This window comes from Bubalus bubalis, chromosome 8 (genome assembly GCF_019923935.1).
Source record: "Bubalus bubalis isolate 160015118507 breed Murrah chromosome 8, NDDB_SH_1, whole genome shotgun sequence".
NCBI lineage: Eukaryota > Metazoa > Chordata > Mammalia > Artiodactyla > Bovidae > Bubalus > Bubalus bubalis.
The window spans coordinates 8,188,358-8,209,392 of NC_059164.1; the positions used below are offsets into that span (position 1 = coordinate 8,188,358).

At 40.6% G+C, this 21,035-nt stretch overlaps 1 protein-coding gene across 7 annotated transcripts in view; it reads left to right on the forward strand.

The window, feature by feature from the left end:
- The window catches only part of CDK14 (cyclin dependent kinase 14), a 662,006-nt gene that overhangs the window by 486,874 nt on the left and 154,097 nt on the right, over positions 1-21,035 (forward strand). For 6 of the 7 annotated variants that reach the window (XM_044946425.2, XM_044946421.2, XM_044946419.2 and 3 more), the window contains one exon: positions 19,084-19,132. The exons of the other annotated variant lie outside the window; for it this stretch is intronic. In XM_044946425.2, the coding sequence (XP_044802360.1) occupies positions 19,084-19,132 (49 nt within the window). The remainder of the gene's footprint in view (positions 1-19,083; positions 19,133-21,035) is intronic. 7 annotated transcript variants of the gene reach the window in all.

The following is a 21,035-nucleotide window of genomic DNA, read 5'->3' on the forward strand; positions in this document are numbered from 1 at the left end:
ACCTGGGAAACCCCTTGATAATGACTATGGAACAATAACTCTTTTGCTAATGTAGAGGTAGAAGGAAAAGAGCTTTTTTTTTTTTTTTTTTTTTGAAGATTTCCAGTTCAGTTCAGTCACTCAGTCGTGTCCGACTCTTTGTGACCCCATGAATTGCAGCACGCCAGGCCTCCCTGTCCATCATCAACTCCCAGAGTTCACTCAGACTCATGGCCATCGAGTCAGTGATGCCATCCAGACGTCTCATCCTCTGTCGTCCCTTTCTCCTCCTGCCCCCAGTCCCTCCCAGCATCAGAGTCTTTTCCAATGAGTCAACTCTTCGCATCAGGTGGCCAAAGTACTGGAGTTTCAGCTTTAGCATCATTCCTTCCAAAGAAATCCCAGGGCTGATCTCCTTCAGAATGGACTGGTTGGATCTCCTTGCAGTCCAAGGGACTCTTAAGAGTCTTCTCCAACACCACAGTTCAAAACCATCAATTCTTTGGCGCTCAGCTTTCTTTACAGTCCAACTCTCACATCCATACATGACCACTGGAAAAACCATAGCCTTGACTAGACAGAGCTTTGTTGGCAAAGTAATGATCTGCTTTTCAATATGCTATCTAGGTTGGTCATAAATTTTCTTCCAAGGAGTAAGCGTCTTTTAATTTCATGGCTGCAGTCACCATCTGCAGTGATTTTAGCGCCCCCCAAAATAAGTCTGACACTGTTTCCACTGTTTCCCCATCTATTTCCCATGAAGTGATGGGACCAGATGCCATGATCTTAGTTTTCTGAATGTTGAGTTTTAAGCCAACATTTTCACTGTCCTCTTTCACCTTCATCAAGAGGCTTTTTAGTTCCTCTTCGCGTTCTGCCATAAGGGTGGTGTCATCTGCATATCTGAGGTTATTGATATTTCTCCTGGCAATCTTGATTCCAGCTTGTGCTTCCTCCAGCCCAGTGTTTCTCATGATGTACTCTGCATAGAAGTTAAATAAGCAGGGTGACAATATACAGTCTTGATGTACTCCTTTTCCTATTTGGAACCAGTCTGTTGTTCCATGTCCAGTTCTAACTGTTGCTTCCTGATCTGTATACAGATTTCTCAAGAGGCAGGTCAGGAGGTCAGGTATTCCCATCTCTTTCAGAATTTTCCACAGTTTATTGTGATCCACACAGTCAAAGGCTTTGGCATAGTCAATAAGGCAGAAATAGATGTTTTTCTGGAACTCTCTTGCTTTTTCCATGATCCAGCATATGTTGGCAATTTGGTCTCTGGTTCCTCTGCCTTTTCTAAAACCAGCTTTAACAACTGGAAGTTCATGGTTCAAGTATTGCTGAAGCCTGGCTTGGAGAATTTTGAGTATTACTTTACTAGTATGTGAGATGAGTGCAATTGTGCAGTAGTTTGAGCATTCTTTGGCATTGCCTTTCTTTGGGATTGGAATGAAAACTGACCTTTTCCAGTCCTGTGGCCACTGCTGAGTTTTCCAAATTTGCTGGCATATTGAGTGCAGCACTTTCACAGCATCATCTTTCAGGATTTGGAAGAGCTCAACTGGAATTCCATCACCTCCACTAGCTTTGTTTGTAGTGATGCTTTCTAAGGCCCACTTGACTTCACATTCCAGGATGTCTGGCTCTAGTTGAGTGATCACACCATCGTGATTATCTGGGTCGTGAAGATCTTTTTTGTATAGTTCTTCTGTGTATTCTTGTGACCTCTTCTTAATATCTTCTACTTCCGTTAGGTCCATACCATTTCTGTCCTTTATCGAGCCCATCTTTGCATGAAATGTTCCTTTGGTATCTCTGATTTTCTTGAAGAGATCTCTAGTCTTTCCCATTCTGTTGTTTTCCTCTATTTCTTTGCATTGATCGCTGAAGAAGGCTTTCTTATCTCTTCTTGCTATTCTTTGGAACTCTGCATTCAGATGCTTATATCTTTCCTTTTCTCCTTTGCTTTTTGCTTCTCTTCTTTTCACAGCTATTTGTAAGGCCTCCCCAGACAGCCATTTTGCTTTTTTGCATTTCTTTTCCATGGGGATGGTCTTGATCCCTGTCTCCTGTACAATGTCACGAACCTCCATCTGTAGTTCATCAGGCACTCTATTTATCAGATCTAGTCCCTTAAATCTATTTCTCACTTCCACTGTATAATCATAAGGGATTTGATTTAGGTCATACCTGAATGGTCTAGTGGTTTTCCCTTCTTTCTTCAATTTTAGTCAGAATTTGGCAATAAGGAGTTCATGATCTGAGCCACAGTCAGCTCCTGGTCTTGTTTTTGCTGACTTTATAGAGCTTCTCCATCTTTGGCTGCAAAGAATATAATCAGTCTGATTTTGGTGTTGACCATCTGGTGATGTCCATGTGTAGAGTCTTGTGTTATTGGAAGAGGGTGTTTGCTATGACCAGTGCATTTTCTTGGAAAAAATCTATTAGTCTTTGCCCTGCTTCATTCCATATTCCAAGGCCAAATTTGCCTATTACTCCAGGTGTGTCTTGACTTCCTACTTTTGCATTCCAGTCCCCTATGATGAAAAGGACATCTTTTGGGGTGTTAGTTCTAAAAGGTCTTGTAGGTGAACCGTTCAAGTTCAGCTTCTTCAGCGTTACTGGTTGGGGCATAGACTTGGATTACTGTGATATTGAATGATTTGCCATTTAAGATTTTAGTTAAGTAATATTTTACCCCCCAAATATTTAAGTAACACATAATAAATGGACTACTGACAATTAGCTCAGTTTTAAGATAGTGGTGAAATTTCCTTCACTTACACCCACCCTTGATGAGCCGCTGTAGGGGTGAACAAAGTTGAGATTATTCAGAAAAGACATAAATGTGTATGTGCACAGATGGTTTTGCCTCTGGAGCCAGCTTTGTAGCGTCAACTCATAGTCTCTCAACTAAAAAAGGACAATTGATATTGTCTCAGAAAGCCAATCCTTGCTCTCCACTAGTGCGTTAAAATCATAGACTCACAGGAGTTTGAAGAGTATTCACCTGTCTGTGATTTTTATTCGTTTCTTTAACTCTTGCCACAGAGGGTAATTTAGAATAGCTTAAGTATTTACCCTCCCTGGAGTAACACTGCTTTCAATATACCCTATGTCTGCCTTGTGTATTTACAGCATAACGGTACAAGATGATCTGTTGTTAAAGCTTATTATTAATAGTAATTTCCAGTGGTAGCAATAGCTAGCAGATATCGAAAGTTTCTTATGCGTTAGACACTCTTCCCAGCTCTTGAGGGGATTTTCTTATTGAAGATTCACAATAATCCTAGGAGGTAAATACTGCTATTTCTCCCATCTGTGAAGGAAACTGAGGCACTGAAAGATCTGTCTTTTTTCTTTTAAGTAATATGTCCTGGATCGCTGGAACTTGGCGGACATTTGTCTGGCATTTCGCATGAACACAGGACAGATTTGCTCTAAACTAAAAGGCTGAGGCTCTGCAGCGTGTGGACAGGGAGTCGGGGGTGGGGCGAGTACTGCTTGTGTCCCTGTTGCTTTTTAAAGTCGACTTCATCGTTTGTTTCTCTGTTTGGCTGTGCCGGGTCTTCTGCGTGTGGGCTTTCTCTAGTTGCAGCAATGGCGGCCACTCTCCAGTCGTGCCGAGCGGGCTTTCTCGTGGCGGAGCATGCGCTCTAGGGCCCACAGGCTTCAGTACTTGCAGAGCATGGACTTACTTGCCCCACTGCATGTGGGATCTTCCCAGACCAGGGATCAAACCGGTGTCTCCACCACTGCCAGGCGGATTCTTAAACACTGCACCACTAGGGAGTACAGTAGACTTAAATTTTTTTAGAGCATTTTAAGGCTCACAGCAAAACTGAGCAGAAGGTAGAGAAATTTTCCATACGCCTGCTGTCCCCACACAGGCCCAGCCTCCCCCCTTATCAAGATCCCCCACCAGGGTGGTGCATTTGTTCAGCTGATGAACCTACATCATTATACGTCAGAGTTCATGATTGAGGGTTTTGCTTTTGGTGCTGTACATTATGTGGGTTTGGACAGATGTATCAGGACACATGTTTACCATGCAGAGTAATTTCACACTCTTGAAAAAATCCTGTGTCCTCCCCTCATTCATCCCTTCTTCCCCCCTAGCCCCTGGCAACCAGTGATCTTTTCATCGTCTCTAGTTTTCTGCCTTTTCCAGAAGGTCTTATAGTTGGAAGTGTGCATGTTTTTTTAGTTAAAGGAACTTTGATCTGCTGGTGCTGATGCCAGCATTGTGCATTGCTGAGGTCAAGCTTCACGTCTCTTCCAGTGGAGACATACAGAGGTGTCATGGTGTCCTGGCTGCGAGCCTCGACTCCACATCCAGATCCCAGCTCTGCCGCTTGTGAGCTGTGTGACACAGACAAGGTGCCCAGTGTCTCAGTGCCTCGGTTTCTCTGTGTGTCAAATGGAGAAGATCTTATCCCCTCGCCCACAGTGTTGTTATGTGGACTAAATCAAGTTGCAGACCAGTAGGACACAGGACATGTGTGCTAAGTATCAAACAGGAGGCTTGGATCACCCAGCTCTTTGGTAACAAGTGATAAACCAGGAGCTGAATCCTGTTTCAGCCTCTGCCACTTGCCTGTATCATGACCTCAGGCAACTCAACCTTTCTAACCTCAGTTTAGTCACTGGTAGAAAGAAGTGATCAGACCACAGTATGTCCCCTACATACGAACGCATTCTATTCCGAGAGTGTGTTCTTAAGTCCAATTTGTTCATGAAGCCCAACAAAGTTAGCCTAGGTACCAAGCTAACACAGTCAGATATAGAGTACTGTACTGTTATAGGTTTATGAGACTTTTCACATAAATAATACATAAAAAGCAAACAATAATGAAAACATTTTTAATCTTAGACTGTAATACCTTGAAAAGTACAGTAGTACAGTATACAACAGCTGACATGCGGGGGCTGGCATCGACTGAACAGGCAGGAAGACTAGAAGAAGGGGAGGAGGGGGAGGCAGTGGAGCTGAAGGACTCTCAGCAGGAGGAGACGGGGCAAGCTGCAGCTTCACTCACACCTGACATCCCTTGCTGGAGCCAGACACACATTCATATCTTTGAAAGTTCGCACCTTGAAGGTTCATATGTAGGGGACCTGCGGCACCTGATGGCTCACATTTCCCCTCGAAGGTGCCATCTTCCTGATCTCTTTCTCCCTGTGCAGAGTTTGCATGGAGGCATGGGTGGGGATGCATGGAGACTGAGACACAAAATCTCTCTTCTCCCTTCTTTTCTGGGAGCTGTAAGGATTCCATCTCATTGGTGACTAGTACAGTTTGTGATAAATGCCCAACAGATTAAACTTTATTTCTCTAAAGAAAATCATCTTATGGCAAGAGAAGTGTCCTGTAAGTTTTAGGTTGAGAAAGGTGTGGCTGGTGTGAAGACCTCAGCTGGGAACGTGCATACACGAAACCATGTTTGTTTATCTGTTAGGAAAACTAAATGCCATAGGAAGTAAGAATGTTCAATGAATAGAGTAGATGTCTGTTTCTAGAAGTTGCTCAGAGATTGTTCTTTTTTTTCAATTTAATTAATTTATGTATCTGGGCTGTGCTGGGTCTTCACTGCTCTGTGCGGGGTTTTCTCCAGCTGCGGTGTGCAGTTTTCTCCTTGTGGAGGCTTCTCCTGTGTTGTGGAGTGCAGGCTTTAGTAGTTGCAGAGCATGAGCTCAGTACTTGAGGCTCCTGGGCTGTAGAGCACAGTCTCAATTGTCGTGGCACATGGGCTTAGTTGCTCTGCAGCATGTGGGATCTTCCCGGACCAGGGATCGAACCCCTGTCTCCTGCATTGGCAGGTGGATTCTTTACCACTGAGTCTCCAGGGAAGCCCAGAGATTGCTCTCTGAAAACGCACTCCGTTGGTAATGAACAGATGATTTGCTGCAGCCGGGTCACACGGCAGGGTGCTTCAGTCCCCTGTTTCCAGGACTGAAGATGGCTACTCGGCCTTTGCAGGAAACCCCTCCGGGTTTTGCAGCAGGGCGGTATGATTCTGTTCTGAGTTAACGTGTCACATCAGAGCTTCTCGCTGGTAACGCTGGGGCTGTGTCAGATCACAGCCAGTATATATTTGGGGGAAAGCAAGTGTTTTAAAGCTGTGAGTTGCAGTTGTGCAGACACACAAAGTATTTCTAAAATGCCTTTTTGGATTACTGTGCTTTTTTGGAGTTGAGACATCTAAAAATCCCTGTATTTTGGAACAAGTGTAGCCCTCTCTGGGATAGACTTTCATCTGCCTGCGTGAATGCCTGTTCAGTCCCTCAGGTGTGTCCGACTCTTGGCGACCCTGTGGACTGTAGCCCACCGGGCCCCTCTGTCCATGGGATTCTCCAGGCAAGAACACTGGAGTGGGCTGCCGAGCCCTCCTCCAGGGGATCTTCCCCAGGGATCAAACCCAGGTCTCCTGAGTCTCTTATATTGGCAGGCAGATTCTTTACCACTGAGCCACTTGGGAAGCCCCAAACTCTCATCTGTTATGCATGAACTCTTACTTCCGGTCTGAGGACTATAGATATTTTAGATCCAACTTTTCTATATCTTGGCCAGAATATCAGCTGAAATGTTGACCACTGGGTTGGTTTTCCTAATAACTATAAGAAAGTCAGTGTTGCATACAGATTCTTTTTGTTTGTTTGTTTGTTTTTAGTTATTTATTTATTTATTTTAATTTTATTTTATTTTTTAAACTTTACATAATTGTATTAGTTTTGCCAAATACCAAAATGAATCCGCCACAGGTATACATGTGTTCCCCATCCTGAACCCTCCTCCCTCTTCCCTCCCCACACCATCCCTCTGGGTCATCCCAGTGCACCAGCCCCAAGCATCCAGTATCGTGCATCGAACCTGGACTGGCAACTCGTTTCATACATGATATTTTACATGTTTCAATACTGATGTATAGAACAGTCTTATGCATACAGATTCTTTTGAAAGCCTGTAAATAGAACTCTCTCCTATGGATGGCCCCTTGACGCTGGCTTCCATGAGTCACTGTAGGCTGCGGATGACCTTGTAGGCTTTGTGCGCTGCTTTTCCAGAGTGCCTGGCAAACAGTATGTACATGAGAAGTATTTGTAGAGCAAGTGAGCGAATGAGGACTACTCATGTCTTCTAAAGGATTCATGGCTATAATCTGCCACATAAGCAATTAGACAGATAGTTGGGAACATCAGAGAGTGAGCCGTAACTTTGTTTACTGTTCATCCTTGCAGAGGACTGGACCTTTTTTGCTCCACTGAAACTGTCTTGAGACAGGCATCAGGTTCAATACCTGAGCCAGATGATAGCTTGGCCACAGCTCTTGGCTTCAATCATTACTACTTTCTGACAGGCTCCGGAGGCAAGAGTAAATGCATTTGTTAAAATGCAAAATAGCCCTAACGAATGGAAATTTTGAATAGATGAATATATGGTTTAGAGGCACTCATTATAAAGTACATCTAACATTTCCTAGGGCAATTTGGATGTACTCATTTTTATATTGATTTACAGTTATTCCAGGATATTATTTAAAAATTCACTGCTATTAAATCCAAAAAGAGAAAGAGAAGTGTTCTTAAAAATCCTGGGTTAGCCTTCCAAGTCCCTTGAACATTATTGGAGTTTTTAGTTGGTTGGTTTTTTGACTACTTACTTATAAGTTTTCCCATTGTTGAAGTTAAAAACATAGCAGTGTCTTATGAGATCCAAAAAATACGCTGGTGAGAAGGCAATACGGAGAATAAAAATTAAAAGTACCCTCCTAGAGTATACAGTACATCCATATAAGCAAATGGGAAAATTCCAATTTAGGTTTTATTTGTTTTCTCACTGCCTCAAGCCATTCAGGTTTAGTTCTTTTTCTTCCCTTTGCTCTTTGCTCTCTTATTTTTAATTAAATTAATTTTTTAATTTAGAGCATACTTGCTTTACAATGTTGTGTTAGCTTCTGCTGTACAGCAACATGCGTTGACCATATGTTTACATATATACCTTCCCTCTTGAGGCTCCTTCCCACCACCCCCCATTTCACCCCTCGAGGTCATCACAGGGCGCCAAGGTCATCACACAGCACCGAGCTGAGCTCACTGGGCTATACGGCAGTTTCCCACTAGCTATCTGTTTTGCACATGGGAGTGTATATATGTCAGTGGGACTCTCTGAATTCATCCCATCCTCTCCTTCCTACCCTATGTCGACAAGTCCATTCTTTATGTCTGCATCTCAGATGTAGCTCTTTTAAGCTGGGAAAGTTCAGAATGTATAGCATTGTTCACCAGTATTTTCCCATGAAATTGCAGCGAATCACTGCCTATAAGCATGGCAGTGTGAGCAAAACCTTTCCAGCCTCTGTCCCCCACCCCCATCACATCGCAGAACAAGCTATTTCTTCTCTCTGAGCTCTCCTCCCTGGCTCCCTGCTGGGTGCGACCATCCTCTGTCGCGTCCCTGCAATAAGAGAAGGTGAAAATCAGCCTGCAGGTTTAAATTAATTGCACTTCTCAGTTACACTGTGAGTTAGCCAGTGCTTTAAATCACCGCATTCTAAACTTCTAGTTTAAACATAATTGGAAAGAGAAGCTGACGTTAAAGTAGTGACAGAATAAACCTAACTGAAGGAGAACAGTGTGAGGCACTCCTAATCAAATACTGGAATAATCTGTGAAAATCGTGCATAAGCAGTTGACTGTTTTATTAAATACACCTCTTCCTGATTTGGGACACTAATTTAAGCCCCTTTTTGTTTTCAAAACTTACCTAGTGAATTAGGTTGCTTTCATGCTAATGGAACATTATTTTTACTCATGATGCAATGGTTTTCAAAATAGAATTTAAAACATCTAATTCTAAACGTTATCAGAAAATGTTGGAAATAGCTCTGTTTGAAATTGTGTGCTTTGACAGTTAAGATCTGAACGATGTTGGATGCAAGAGATCAGGTCTTGTGTTACCAGCAGTAGCTTCAGATATTTGAGTTTATCCTGTCTTCATTTGGAAAAGAAAACAGATGCAGTTAGTGGCGCTGCCTCTGGGCTCCCAGGGGACTGTGTCCATATCCACACTGAAGCACTTTTCACCCTGTGTTGGTAATTCTGTATTTACTTTGCTGGGCCACCGAATTATAAGCAGGATGTCCTCATTTCTGTGTGCCCATGGTGCGTGGAGTGCCTGGCATACGAGCCAGTGGCAGGTGACATTGCTAGAAGAATTTAGAGTTTGACGTCCCTTATATGTGGAATCTAAAAAGAAATGAGACAGAGGAACTTAGGAAACACACAGAGACTCACAGACAGAGAATGAACTTACAGTTGCTGGTGGGAGGGATGCGGAGAGGCGATAGTTAGGGAGGTAGGGATGGATATATACACACTGCTGTACTTAAAATAGATAAGCAGCAGGACCTACGTAGAGCACAGGGAACTCTGCTCAGTGTTACATGGCATCCCGGGTGGGAGGGGAGTTTGGAGGAGAATGGGTACATGTGTATGTATGGCCAAGGCCCTTCGCTGTTCACCTGAATCTATCACAACATTGTTAATCGGCTGTGCCCCAATACAAAATAAAAAGTTTTTAAAAAAAGAGTTCATGTGAGTAGTAACGGAAAGTAAATGAAGGAAGACTTTTTCCTTTGTTATTTTTTCCACTTTCATGTGGCATGTTTTGCTATCAATTTTGGCTCTTTTATGCATAGCTAAAACTGACATATTGTATTTCTGAAAAAAAATTTTCTATTAGCATATCCTGTCAAACTCTAAATAGAGGCAATCCTTAGAGCTCATATTTGTGTGCAGTCATTAATTGCTAAGAATGATAATTTATTAGGAAATGCAAGATTGTATTAATGTTATCTGGAATGGAATTCTTCTTCCTTCCTGAAATCATAGCAAATTATTAAAATTGTATGTGGGGAGTACAAAGTTAAGGAGATCAAATTTGTATTACAAGGACATTTGAGGTAATTAATTTTTAAGTATATCTTGCTTTTAAAATACCAGACTATATTTATTATACATAATAATAATTTTTCTAAACCTCCATAAAAAGCTGTTCTTGCCATTTCTCCTTTCTTTGTCAGTTAATTCTCAAACCTAGAATATGGCTTTATGTTTCTGTTCTACACCAACTGACTGAATTATGTTGGGTCTTATATAATGCAGTCTAGTAGAGAATAAATGCAAATGTTACACATTCTTGTGAACCAAATAAGTACATAATTGTTGGTGAGCGCTTTTGCCTGTAGCTTTAAAACAGTGAATGTTTGTAATCAGGGCTACTCCTTAGCTAGTGCACACCACTGAAGCATAATGGCTAGTTTCTGTACTGATTGGTCCAAGCCTTGCAGAGTATTAAAGATTTTGACAACTACCTCTGCTTAAAAGATGACTGAAACCCATGCAAATGTCAAATAGTTTCGGAGTCATCATGGGAGTATTAATGCATTCTCAGAGTAATATCACCTGATGCGAAGAGCTGACTCATTGGAAAAGACCCTGATGCTGGGAAAGATTGAGGGCAGGAGGAGAAGGGGATGACAGAGGATGAGATGGTTGGATGGCATCACCGACTCGATGGACATGAGTTCGGGTAAACTTGGGGAGTTGGTGATGGACAGGGAGGCCTGGTGCGCTGCGGTTCATGGGGTCGCAAAGAGTCGGTCACGACTGAGTGACTGAACTGAACTGATGAAATTCCAAATCTCTGAAACGTGGAAATTGGAGAGCGATAATTGCTGCACGAGTCACCCCAACCCCTACCTTTCTGTCACCCCATGTCCAGTTCATCAGCAAATCTTACTTGCTCTACCTTGAAAATGTTTGCAGCTTGTCTTCTCTCTCTACGTTCACTCTGTTGCCATAGCTCGTGTCCCGTCCTGTCTCTCCTAAACTGTTGTGGTAACCTTTATCGATCTCCCAGCTTCCATCTTTGCCTCCAATGGTAGTGTATTCAAACAGAGGCCAGAGTGAACCTTTAAAAAAAATTCTAAATCACAAGCTAAAGGCCACAGAATCTGTGTGAGCCAGCCCTCCACCCGTCTTCCCGGGCTGCCTGCTCCAGCCACTCTGTTCTTCCAGGTTCACATCCCCTCCTGGAATATGAGCGGCTTGCGGGCAAGAAGGTCTTCTCTCTGGTTCTCTCCCATATCTTCCATTCCAAGAAGTATATTGGCATGCAGTAGTTGCTCAATGAATAGTAGTTGAATGAATGAATCATTGCACAGATTTCTAGTCATTTCTTTTGAATGAACTCTGTATTTAGAGATAGGAAGCTGAGTATGTTCTTAAATTTCTTTTTGTTCTTTTTATCTAACAGTGTTATTACATGTGAAACATACCAAAGGAAAAGCAATATAAATCATTTGGATTCTCTTCTTTAAAAACTTATAATTCAAAGCAGATAACATCAACAAAAGGTACCAACTAATATAAAGCAGAATTAAGTCTATTAAGTATTAAATTATGAAAAAGAAATGAGATCAATATGAAAAAGAAATCACTTAATTCTGCTGTATGCACAAATCCTTTCTAAATGGAAAGATTTAAAAAAATAAACATTTTTCTGAACCTTTATCAAAGTACACTCTTTCCTGTATTTTATATTAAAAGCTACGTTTGGTGGAGGCTTAGTCACTAAGTTGTGATCAACTCTTGCGACCCCGTGGACTATAGCCCTCCAGGCTCCTCTGTCCATGGGATTACCTAGGCAAGAAACTGGAGTGGGTTGCCATTTCCTTCTCCAGGGGATCTTCCTGATTCAGAGATTGAACTCTGGTCTCTAGCATTGCAGGCAGTCTACTGCATTGAAGGCAGATTCTTTACCAAATGTGCCACCAGGGAAGTCCTTAAAAGCTAAGTTTAAGAGACACTGGCGTGTCTCACACGCTAGCAAAGTAATGCTTAAAATTCTCCAAGCCAGGCTTCAGCAATACCTGAACTATGAACTTCCAGATGTTCAACCTGGTTTTAGAAAAGGCAGAGGAACCAGAGATCAAATTGCCAACATCTACTGGATCATCGAAAAAGCAAGAGAGTTCCAGAAAAACATCTATTTCTGCTTTGTTGACTATGCCAAAGCCTTTGACTGTGTGGATCACAATAAACTGTGGAAAATTCTGAAAGAGATGGGAATACCAGACCACCTGACCTGCCTCTTGAGAAACCTGTATGCAGGTCAGGAAGCAACAGTTAGAACTGGACATAGAACAACAGACTGGTTCCAAATAGGAAAAGGAGTACGTCAAGGCTGTATATTGTCACCCTGCTTATTTAACTTCTATGCAGAGTACATCATGAGAAACACTGGGCTGGAGGAAGCACAAGCTGGAATCAAGATTGCCGGGAGAAATATCAATAACCTCAAATATGCAGATGACACCACCCTTATGGCAAAAAGTGAAGAAGAACTAAAGAGCCTCTTGATGAAAGTGAAAGAGGACAGTGAAAAAGTTGGCTTAAAGCTCAACATTCAGAAAACCAAGATCATGGCATCTGGTCCTATAACTTCATGGGAAATAGATGGGGAAACAGTGGAAACAGTGACAGACTTTATTTTGGGGGGCTCCAAAATCACTGTGCAGCCATGAAATTAAAGATGCTTACTTCTTGGAAGGAAAGTTATGACCAACCTAGACAGCATATTAAAAAGCAGAGACATTACTTTGCCAACAAAGGTCCGTCTAGTCAAGGCTCTGGTTTTTCCAGTAGTCATGTATGGATGTTAGAGTTGGACTATAAAGAAAGCTGAGAGCCAAAGTATTGATGCTTTTGAACTGTGGTGTTGGAGAAGACTCTTGAGAGTCCCTTGGACTGCAAGGAGATCCAGTCAGTCCATCCTAAAGGAGATCAGTCCTGGGTGTTCTTTGGAAGGGCTGATGTTGAAGCTGAAACTCCAACACTTTGGCCACCTGATGCAAAGAGCTGACTCATTGGAAAAGACCCTGATGCTGGGAACGATTGAGGGCAGGAGGAGAAGAGACGACAGAGTATGAGATAGTTGGATGGCATCACCGGCTCAGTGGACATGGGTTTGGGTGGACTCCGGGAGTTGGTGATGGACAGGGAGGCCTGGTGTGCTGCGATTCATGGGGTTGCAAAGAGTCGGATATGACTGAGTGACTGAACTGAACTGAGTGTGTGTAAGTTAAATAAATAACAAGGATTTATTGTATAGCACAGAGAGATATAGCCATTATTTTGTAATAACTTTAAATGGCATGTAATCTATAAAAATATTGAATCCCTATGTTTTACACCTGAAACTACTATAGTATTGTAAATCACTGTTCTTCAATGAAAAAAAGTTGTTTGATAAATATTCTTGTGCATATATTTTTGTTCACTTGACTTTTACGTTCAATTCACTTTTTAGGTAAATTCCTATAGGTAAAATTGCATGATCAAAAAAATGTTTTAATAAATGGAAAGATGCAATATATTTTTATATACAAAAATTATATATCAGCCTTTTCAGATAAATACATATTTCAATGAAACTCCACTGAGGTTTCTAGTGGGATCTTTGTTTATTGTGTTGATTGACTGTTTTCTTTGAAATTCACCTTCCTTTGCCACCCAACCCAAAGTGTCCCTCACACTGTACATCAGACCTCCATGTTTTATTTGGTAGAACAGCGTCTTTTCCCTCAACTTTATTGGGTTATAACTGACAGCACTGAGTAAGTCTAAGATACACAACACAGTTATTTTATATGTGAATATATTACAAAATGCTGCCATAAGTTTGGTTAACACAGCCATTACTTCACATAGTTTCAATTTTTTATTTTGTAGTGAGAGCTTTCAAAATCTACTCTCTTAGCAACTTTCAAGTAAATATGCAATGCAGTATTGTAAACTAGAGTCACCACACTTTACATGACAGCCCCAGAACCTACTCATCTTATAACTGGAAGTTCATAGCCTTTGACTACTTTCATCTCTTTGCCCATCTCCAGCCCTACGCCTCAGCCACATCTGTTGTCTGCTCTCTGCTTCCATGAGTTTAAGTATTTCTTTAGATTCCACACAGAAGACAGATCATGCAGTTTCTGTCTTTGACTTATTTTGCTTAGCATCCTGCCCTCAATTTCCATCCATGTTATTGCACATGGCAACATTTCCTTCTTTTTTATGACTGAATATGTATGTGAAAGTTGGACAATAAAGAAGGCTGAGCACTGAAGAATTAATGCTTTTGAACTGTGGTGCTGAAGAAGCCTCTTGAGAGTCCCTTGGACTGCAAGGAGATCAAACCAGTCAATCCTGAAAGAAATCAAACCTGAACATTCATTGGAGGGACTGATGCTGAAGGTGAAGCTCCAATTTTTGTACCTGATGCAAAGAGCTGACTCATTGAAAAAGATCAGAATCCTGGGAAAGACTGAGGGCAGAAGAAGAGGGTGACCAAGGATGAGATAAGCATCACCAGCTCAATGGACATGAGTTTGAGCAAGCTCGGGGAGATAGTGGCAGGACAGGGGGGCCTGGTGTGCTGCTGTCCACGGGGTCACAAAGAGTTGGACACAACTTAGCGACTCAACAACAGCAACATTTTGGTGTGTACATAAACATTTTCTTTATCCATTCATCCACCAAGGGATACCTATGGTGGTTCCATATCTTGGCTGCTATAAATAATGCTGCAGTGAACATAAGAGTGTGGAAATCTCTTTCATTTCCTTCAGATATAAATACATACCCAGAAGTGAAATGACTGGATAATGTGGTGGTTCTGTTTTTTAATTTTTTGAAAAACCTTTATACTCTTTTCCATAGTGGCTGTACCAATTTAAATTCCCACCAGCAGTGCCCAAGTGTGTCCTTTTCTCTACATTTCTGTACATTCTAACAGGTGTGAAGTGAAATCTCACTGTGGTTTTGCTTTTCATTTCCCTGGTGTTTAGTGAGCTCAAGCACTTTTTCACATACTTGGTCGTGTGAATATCTTCCTTGGAAACGTGTCTATTCAGGCTCTTTGTCCATTCCTTAATTGGATTATTTGTTCTTTTGCTAATGACTTGTATGAGTCCCTTCTATATTTTAGATTTTAGCCATTTTTCAGATGGGCTTCCCAGGTGGCTTAGTGGTAAAGAATCTGCCTGCCAGTGCAGGAGACACAGGACACAGGAGTTCAATCCCTGGGTTGGGAAGATCTCTGGAGGAGGAAGCGGCAACCCACTTCAGTATTCTTTCCTGGAAAATTCCATGGACAGAGGAGCCTGGCAGGCTACAGTCCAGGGGATCACAAAGACTTGGACACAACTGAAGCGACTGAGCTTCAGCACCACTATTTTTCAGATATGTGGTTGTAAATATTTTCTCCCATCTTGTAGCTTGCGCTTTCATTTTGTTGATTGCTTCTTTTGCCATGCAGAACGCTTTAGATTGGTGTAGTTCCGCTTGTTTATTTTCGTTTTTATTCCCTGTGTTTGGTATTGTAACTATAAAATCATTATGAAGACTAAGGTCAGTGAGCTTTTTCCTGGTTTTCTTCTTTGGTTTCAGGTTTTGCGTTTAAGTCCTTAGTCTTTTTCCAGGTTTTTTGAGTGATATTAAATAGAGGTCCAGTTTTATTCTTTTTCATTTGAGTATCATTTTTTCCCCAGCACCACTTATTAAAGAGACTATCTTCTCTCCACTGAGTATGTTGGTTCTCTTGTCAAACGTTGACCATTTTATGCATGAGTTTACTCCTGAGCTCTCGATTCTGTTCCACTAGTGTTCCACATGTCTGTTTTAATGCCAGTACCATGCTGTTCCTATTGCTGTAGCTTTGTGCTATAGTTTGACATTCAGATCAGATCAGGTCAGATCAGTCGCTCAGTCATGTCCGACTCTTTGCAACCCCATGAATCGCAGCACGCCAGGCCTCCCTGTCCATCACCAACTTCCAGAGTTCACTCATTAGGAGGTATAATAACTCCAACTTTGTTCTTCTTTCTCCATATTGCTTTGGTCTTTTGTGGTTCTGTGTGAATTTTGCCATTTTTTTCCTATTTCTGTAAAAAATGCCGTTGGAATCTTGATAGGGATTATGTTAACTCTAGAGATGGCTTTGGGAGTATGAACATTTTACCAATGTATTAGTTCTTCCAGTTATGAGTATGGAATGTCTTTCCATGTATTTGTGTCTTCAGTTTCTTTCATCAATGTCTTATAGCTTTCAGTGTACAGATTTTTACCCACTTGGTTAAATTTAAACCTAGGTGTTTTATAGGTTTTGATGCTGTTGTAAATAGGATTGTTTGTTTCTCTTTCAGATTAGTCATTGTTAGTATATAGAAATGTAACTGATTTTTGTTTATTGAATTTGTGTCCTGCAACTTCCCTGATAGTGTTGATTAGTTCTGACAGGTTTTTGATGGAGTCTTTAAGATCTTCTATGAAAAAAAAAACCGTGTCATCTGCAAACATCAACAATTTTACTTCGTCTGTTCCAATTCAGATGTGTTTTTTTTTCTTTTTTTTTTAGGGGTGTGTGGTTGGTTGGCTTCAGTTATTTTTGTTGTTGTTGTTAGTTTCTTGCTGATTGCTCTGGCCAGGACTTCCAATACTGTGTTGAATTGGAATAGTGAGAGTAAATACCTTGTCTTTTTCTCTAAGAGTTGTACCTTTCACCATTGAGTATGACACTGGCCGTGGGCTTGTCATATATAGACTTTACTCTGTTGAGGTATGTTCCACCCATACCTAATATATTGAGAGTTTATATAATGAATGGGTGTTGAATTTTGTCAGATGCTTTTTCTGCATCTATTGAAATCATCAGGTGATTTTTATCTTTCATTCTGTTAATATGATGTAGCACATTTATTCATCTGCATATATTGAACTGTCCTTGCATCCCAGGGATGCATAATATGAAACATTAATTTTTTGTCGCTGGTGGGAAATGAAAAGTAACCATCTACTAAAGTTTGAAATATGCATACTATTTGCCAAGCAGTTCTATATTGAGGAATCTGTGTAACAAAAAAGAAAGCACCAGTATACAGAAATAGATGTGCAAGGATTATTTAGTGAAACATTGTTTTTAAGACAAAAAGGGACTGGAAACTACCTAAATTTTCATCAGTAGGAGAATGGTCACATAGTTTCTGTAATTCTATCCTCTGGAATATTACACAGGCTTGAAACAGTTGTTAAATATTTTTCATTTGAAGGACTATTCAATATATATTATTAGATGCCTACAGAATTTCAGAGAATGTTTTGTACAATCCATTTAAAAATTAAAATAGTATATATATTTGTATATATGGATAGATTTTTATTTATAAACATAAACATGTGGAAAGAGACATACCAAGCCATTAACCATTGCTATATCATTAAAAGTGAAAAATGGGGAGCAGGAGAAAATATTATTAATATATATTTTATGCCATTTTATTGTTCAGCTTCGTAAAACATGTACGCTTTCATTTTAAAATTTTAATAAAGATTGTTCAATGGTAAATGTAAATATTCACTGTAGGACATTGGTGGTTTGGCTCTGCATATGTGTAAATACTATATAGTATGAGCAGGGAGGTCCAGCACTGTTGTATTTGGTCAGGGATACATTCGTATCCTATACATTCGTATACCTATCACTGATTTTGTTGATATATGGCGGAAACCAACACCATACTGTAAAGCAATTATCCTCCAATTTAAAGTAAGTAAATAAATTTTTAAAACTAAGACTGCTGCTGCTGCTAAGTCGCTTCAGTCATGTCCGACTCTGTGCGAACCCCACAGATGGCAGCCCACCAGCTCCCCCGTCCCTGGGATTCTTCAGGCAAGAACACTGGAGTGGGTTGCCATTTCCTTCTCCAATGCATGAAAGTGAAAAATGAAAATGAAGTTGCCCAGTCATGTCCGACTCTTTGCGACCCCATGGACTGCAGCCTACCAGGCTCCTCCATCCATGGGATTTTCCAAGCAAGAGTCCTGGAGTGGGGTGCGATATGACCTCATATTCTAGAGAATATACAAACATTCCAAGTCCTGAACTACAACAAGAATAAAGGGAGTCCTTGAAGTAGAAGAAAAGGACCCCAGACAAAAATGTGGAAATGTAGGAAGAAATGAAGAACCCAGGAATGAACTAACATGGATGGACTTGGAAGGCATTATGCTACGTGAAATAAGACAGAGGAAAAACAAATGCTGTATCACTCATATGTGGGATCTAAAAAAATACAACAAACTAGTGAAAATAACCAAAAAGAAGCAGACGGATGGATACAGAGAACAAACTGGTGTTTACCAGTGAGGTAGGGGGTGGAGGAGCAGTGTAGAGGTGGGGAATTGGAGGCACAAACTGCTGGGTATAAGATAGGCTCAAGAATGTATCATACAAACGGGGAATACAGCCAATATTTTGTAATAACTGTAAATGGAAAGTAACCTTTAAAAACTGTATAAAAAAATTTTAATTAAATATAAACATTTTAAAATGTTAAAAAAAAAAAAAGATGTCTTCATTGAGAAAACAGCAGGTTTCACTGGACTGATGTGGCAGTATTCTTCTAAAAATGTACCTATAGTTTTCAGGTTTGGAACTTGAATTTCTTTTTTCAACCCAGTTAAAACTTATTCTAAGAAAGAATTACTAGGAAGCCAGGTTATGAAACAAGTCACTCTAGACAAAAGAAAACAATCTTTCATTGCTTAAAGTGTTAAGCTCTTCTTGGTTGACTCTTTATAACTGTTTAATCTGAGGTGAAGACCTAGTTTATCTAGCATACTTCTGCTGCTGCTAAGTCGCTTCAGTCGGGTCCGACTCTGTGCGACCCCATAGACAGCAGTCCACCAGGCTTCCCCGTCCCTGGGATTCTCCAGGCAAGAACACTGGAGTGGGTTGCCATTTCCTTCTCCAATGCATGAAAGTGAAAAGTGAAAGTGAAGTCACTCGGTCATGTCCGACTCTAGCGACCCCATGGACTGCAGCCCACCAGGCTCCTCCATCCATGGGATTTTCCAGGCAAAAGTACTGGAGTGGGGTGCATGGCTAAATCCAACAGTAACATTTTAAAAGTTTTTTTTTTTTTAAACATACTGTCAATATGGACATTTGAAATAAAGACTGTTTATCATTTTTCTTTTTTATTTCAGAACGCTTTACCCTGTACAGCTCTAAAAACCTTAGACAAGCATGGAATAAGTAAGTTTTTAATGCAGATTATGCTTTCTCTTTATCTCTCTTAATTTTTAAAACTCTCCTGATAAGTTCATGACATTCTTTCATTTGTTCACCCAATTATCTAGTCATCCATTCATTTAGCCATTAGACAGTTATTTAGTCCTATTCGCCAGCCCCTGTGTTTCACCTGAGCCAACACTCTTCTATGAGCAGAGTGAGGTTGTATTCATTGCTTTAGAGTTGTTAATTTTGAAATTCACTGTGGTCTCTCTTCTTCTAACTAGATTCCAAGAAATGTTTTAGCATCCTAAAATGATGTTTCTTAAGTATAATATATCCACTGACTTTCTGATCTGATTAATGTTGGTGACAACCTTTGAGCTAGATGAAACTGATCTTTCAAATGTTTTCAGTTTACCTAATTTTTTTTCCCTTGAGCCTTAATGGGGAGCTAAGTACATGTGCCACTTGGAATATATGTACACTGTTGATTTAATTTCTATTCTGTCATCACACCTTGTTGAAATTGTTTTATTGATTGGTTTCAAAATTTGGTGATGTCTGATGATCTGAGTGTCTCAAGTGATTCAGGGTTTTTTTGTTTTTTGTTTTTTTTTTGTAAGCCAGACTGCTAGTAAATCTTTGAAAGTTAGGAAGCAGAGTAATTGAGTCACTCCCATTTGGTTGTGAGCATCACATCTCAAGAACTATGTTGGGGGAAAAGGTAACTGGTTCTGCTTTGATTAAGTTAACTATTATTTGTCATAACAAAATTTTGTCTACAGGGAATTTAGTGTTATTGTCTCCCTTTTTACTCTTTTGACATGTTTAATTTTATATGTCATCAATTACGGAAAAAATAGAAACTTTTTATAATAAAAATGCCTTTAATCAATGATGTCAGTAGATAACATCAGACAGCTTATTATGAGGAACTCATGAAATGAATACATTAAATTCTTCAGTGGACTCTTTGAAAGATTTGGCAGTTTATTTTGATTAAATTCATACTTAGAAGAACACACCAGTATAATTATTTTTGTCTAACACAGAACTTCACATTTCCCATTTGAAAGGTCAGTTCTTAATATCTACAGTCTCCCCTGGGCAGCACGCCCTCAGCTGGGTGGGGACATTCTGTGTGTGTTCCTCACCCTTTTAACCTCCTCCACCCTAACTTCACTGATCAGTGGTCTAACATATTTTAATTAAGTGCTTTCATATACCAGGTACTATCTTCAGTATACAGTTCCCATTTTAATTAAATCATCAAACACGTTTCTCATAACTGCTCAATAGTTTTGACTAACCTGGTATCCATTTTATGAAACAATTCTTGATAAAGCAGTTGAATCTCCTAACTCCATCTCTGAAGTAACAGAAAAACTGGCGAATCTATACAGAGTAGCGTTTGTGGAGAACAGCCTTCAGTTTAACTAACCCTCCATTTCCTTCCTTCAGAGGGACAGAGCTGAAATGACTTACAAATCACACGGGAAAATAAATGGCAATTTTTATCCACTTAGAGTAGCTGAGAAAGGACAGGGCAGGAAGACATCAAGATTTTCTTGGAAGCGTTTGTTCTGTCATCCTTGGTGTTACAAAGTGGCTGTAACAACTCAGCAGCATTTCTTCAAATGACAGTGTCCAGAACCAAAGCAGGAAGCAAAGTAGACAGCAGTAAAGGAACTTTCTCCCCATCCTGCTCGTATCAGGGAGGAATAACTTGGAGATGCCCAGAGAGATTTATCCCTATGTCTCTCTGATGGGGCAGACCGCATACCCTCCCTTGGCTGGGCATTGGTAAAAAGGGAGGGGTGGACCACTTTGTCCCCCGGCCCTGACATCTTGCTGCCTGTAAGGCAGGGTTTTGTTAGTAGGGAGGAAACAGGAATGGCAGTTAGGTACAGGCAGTCCATGATAG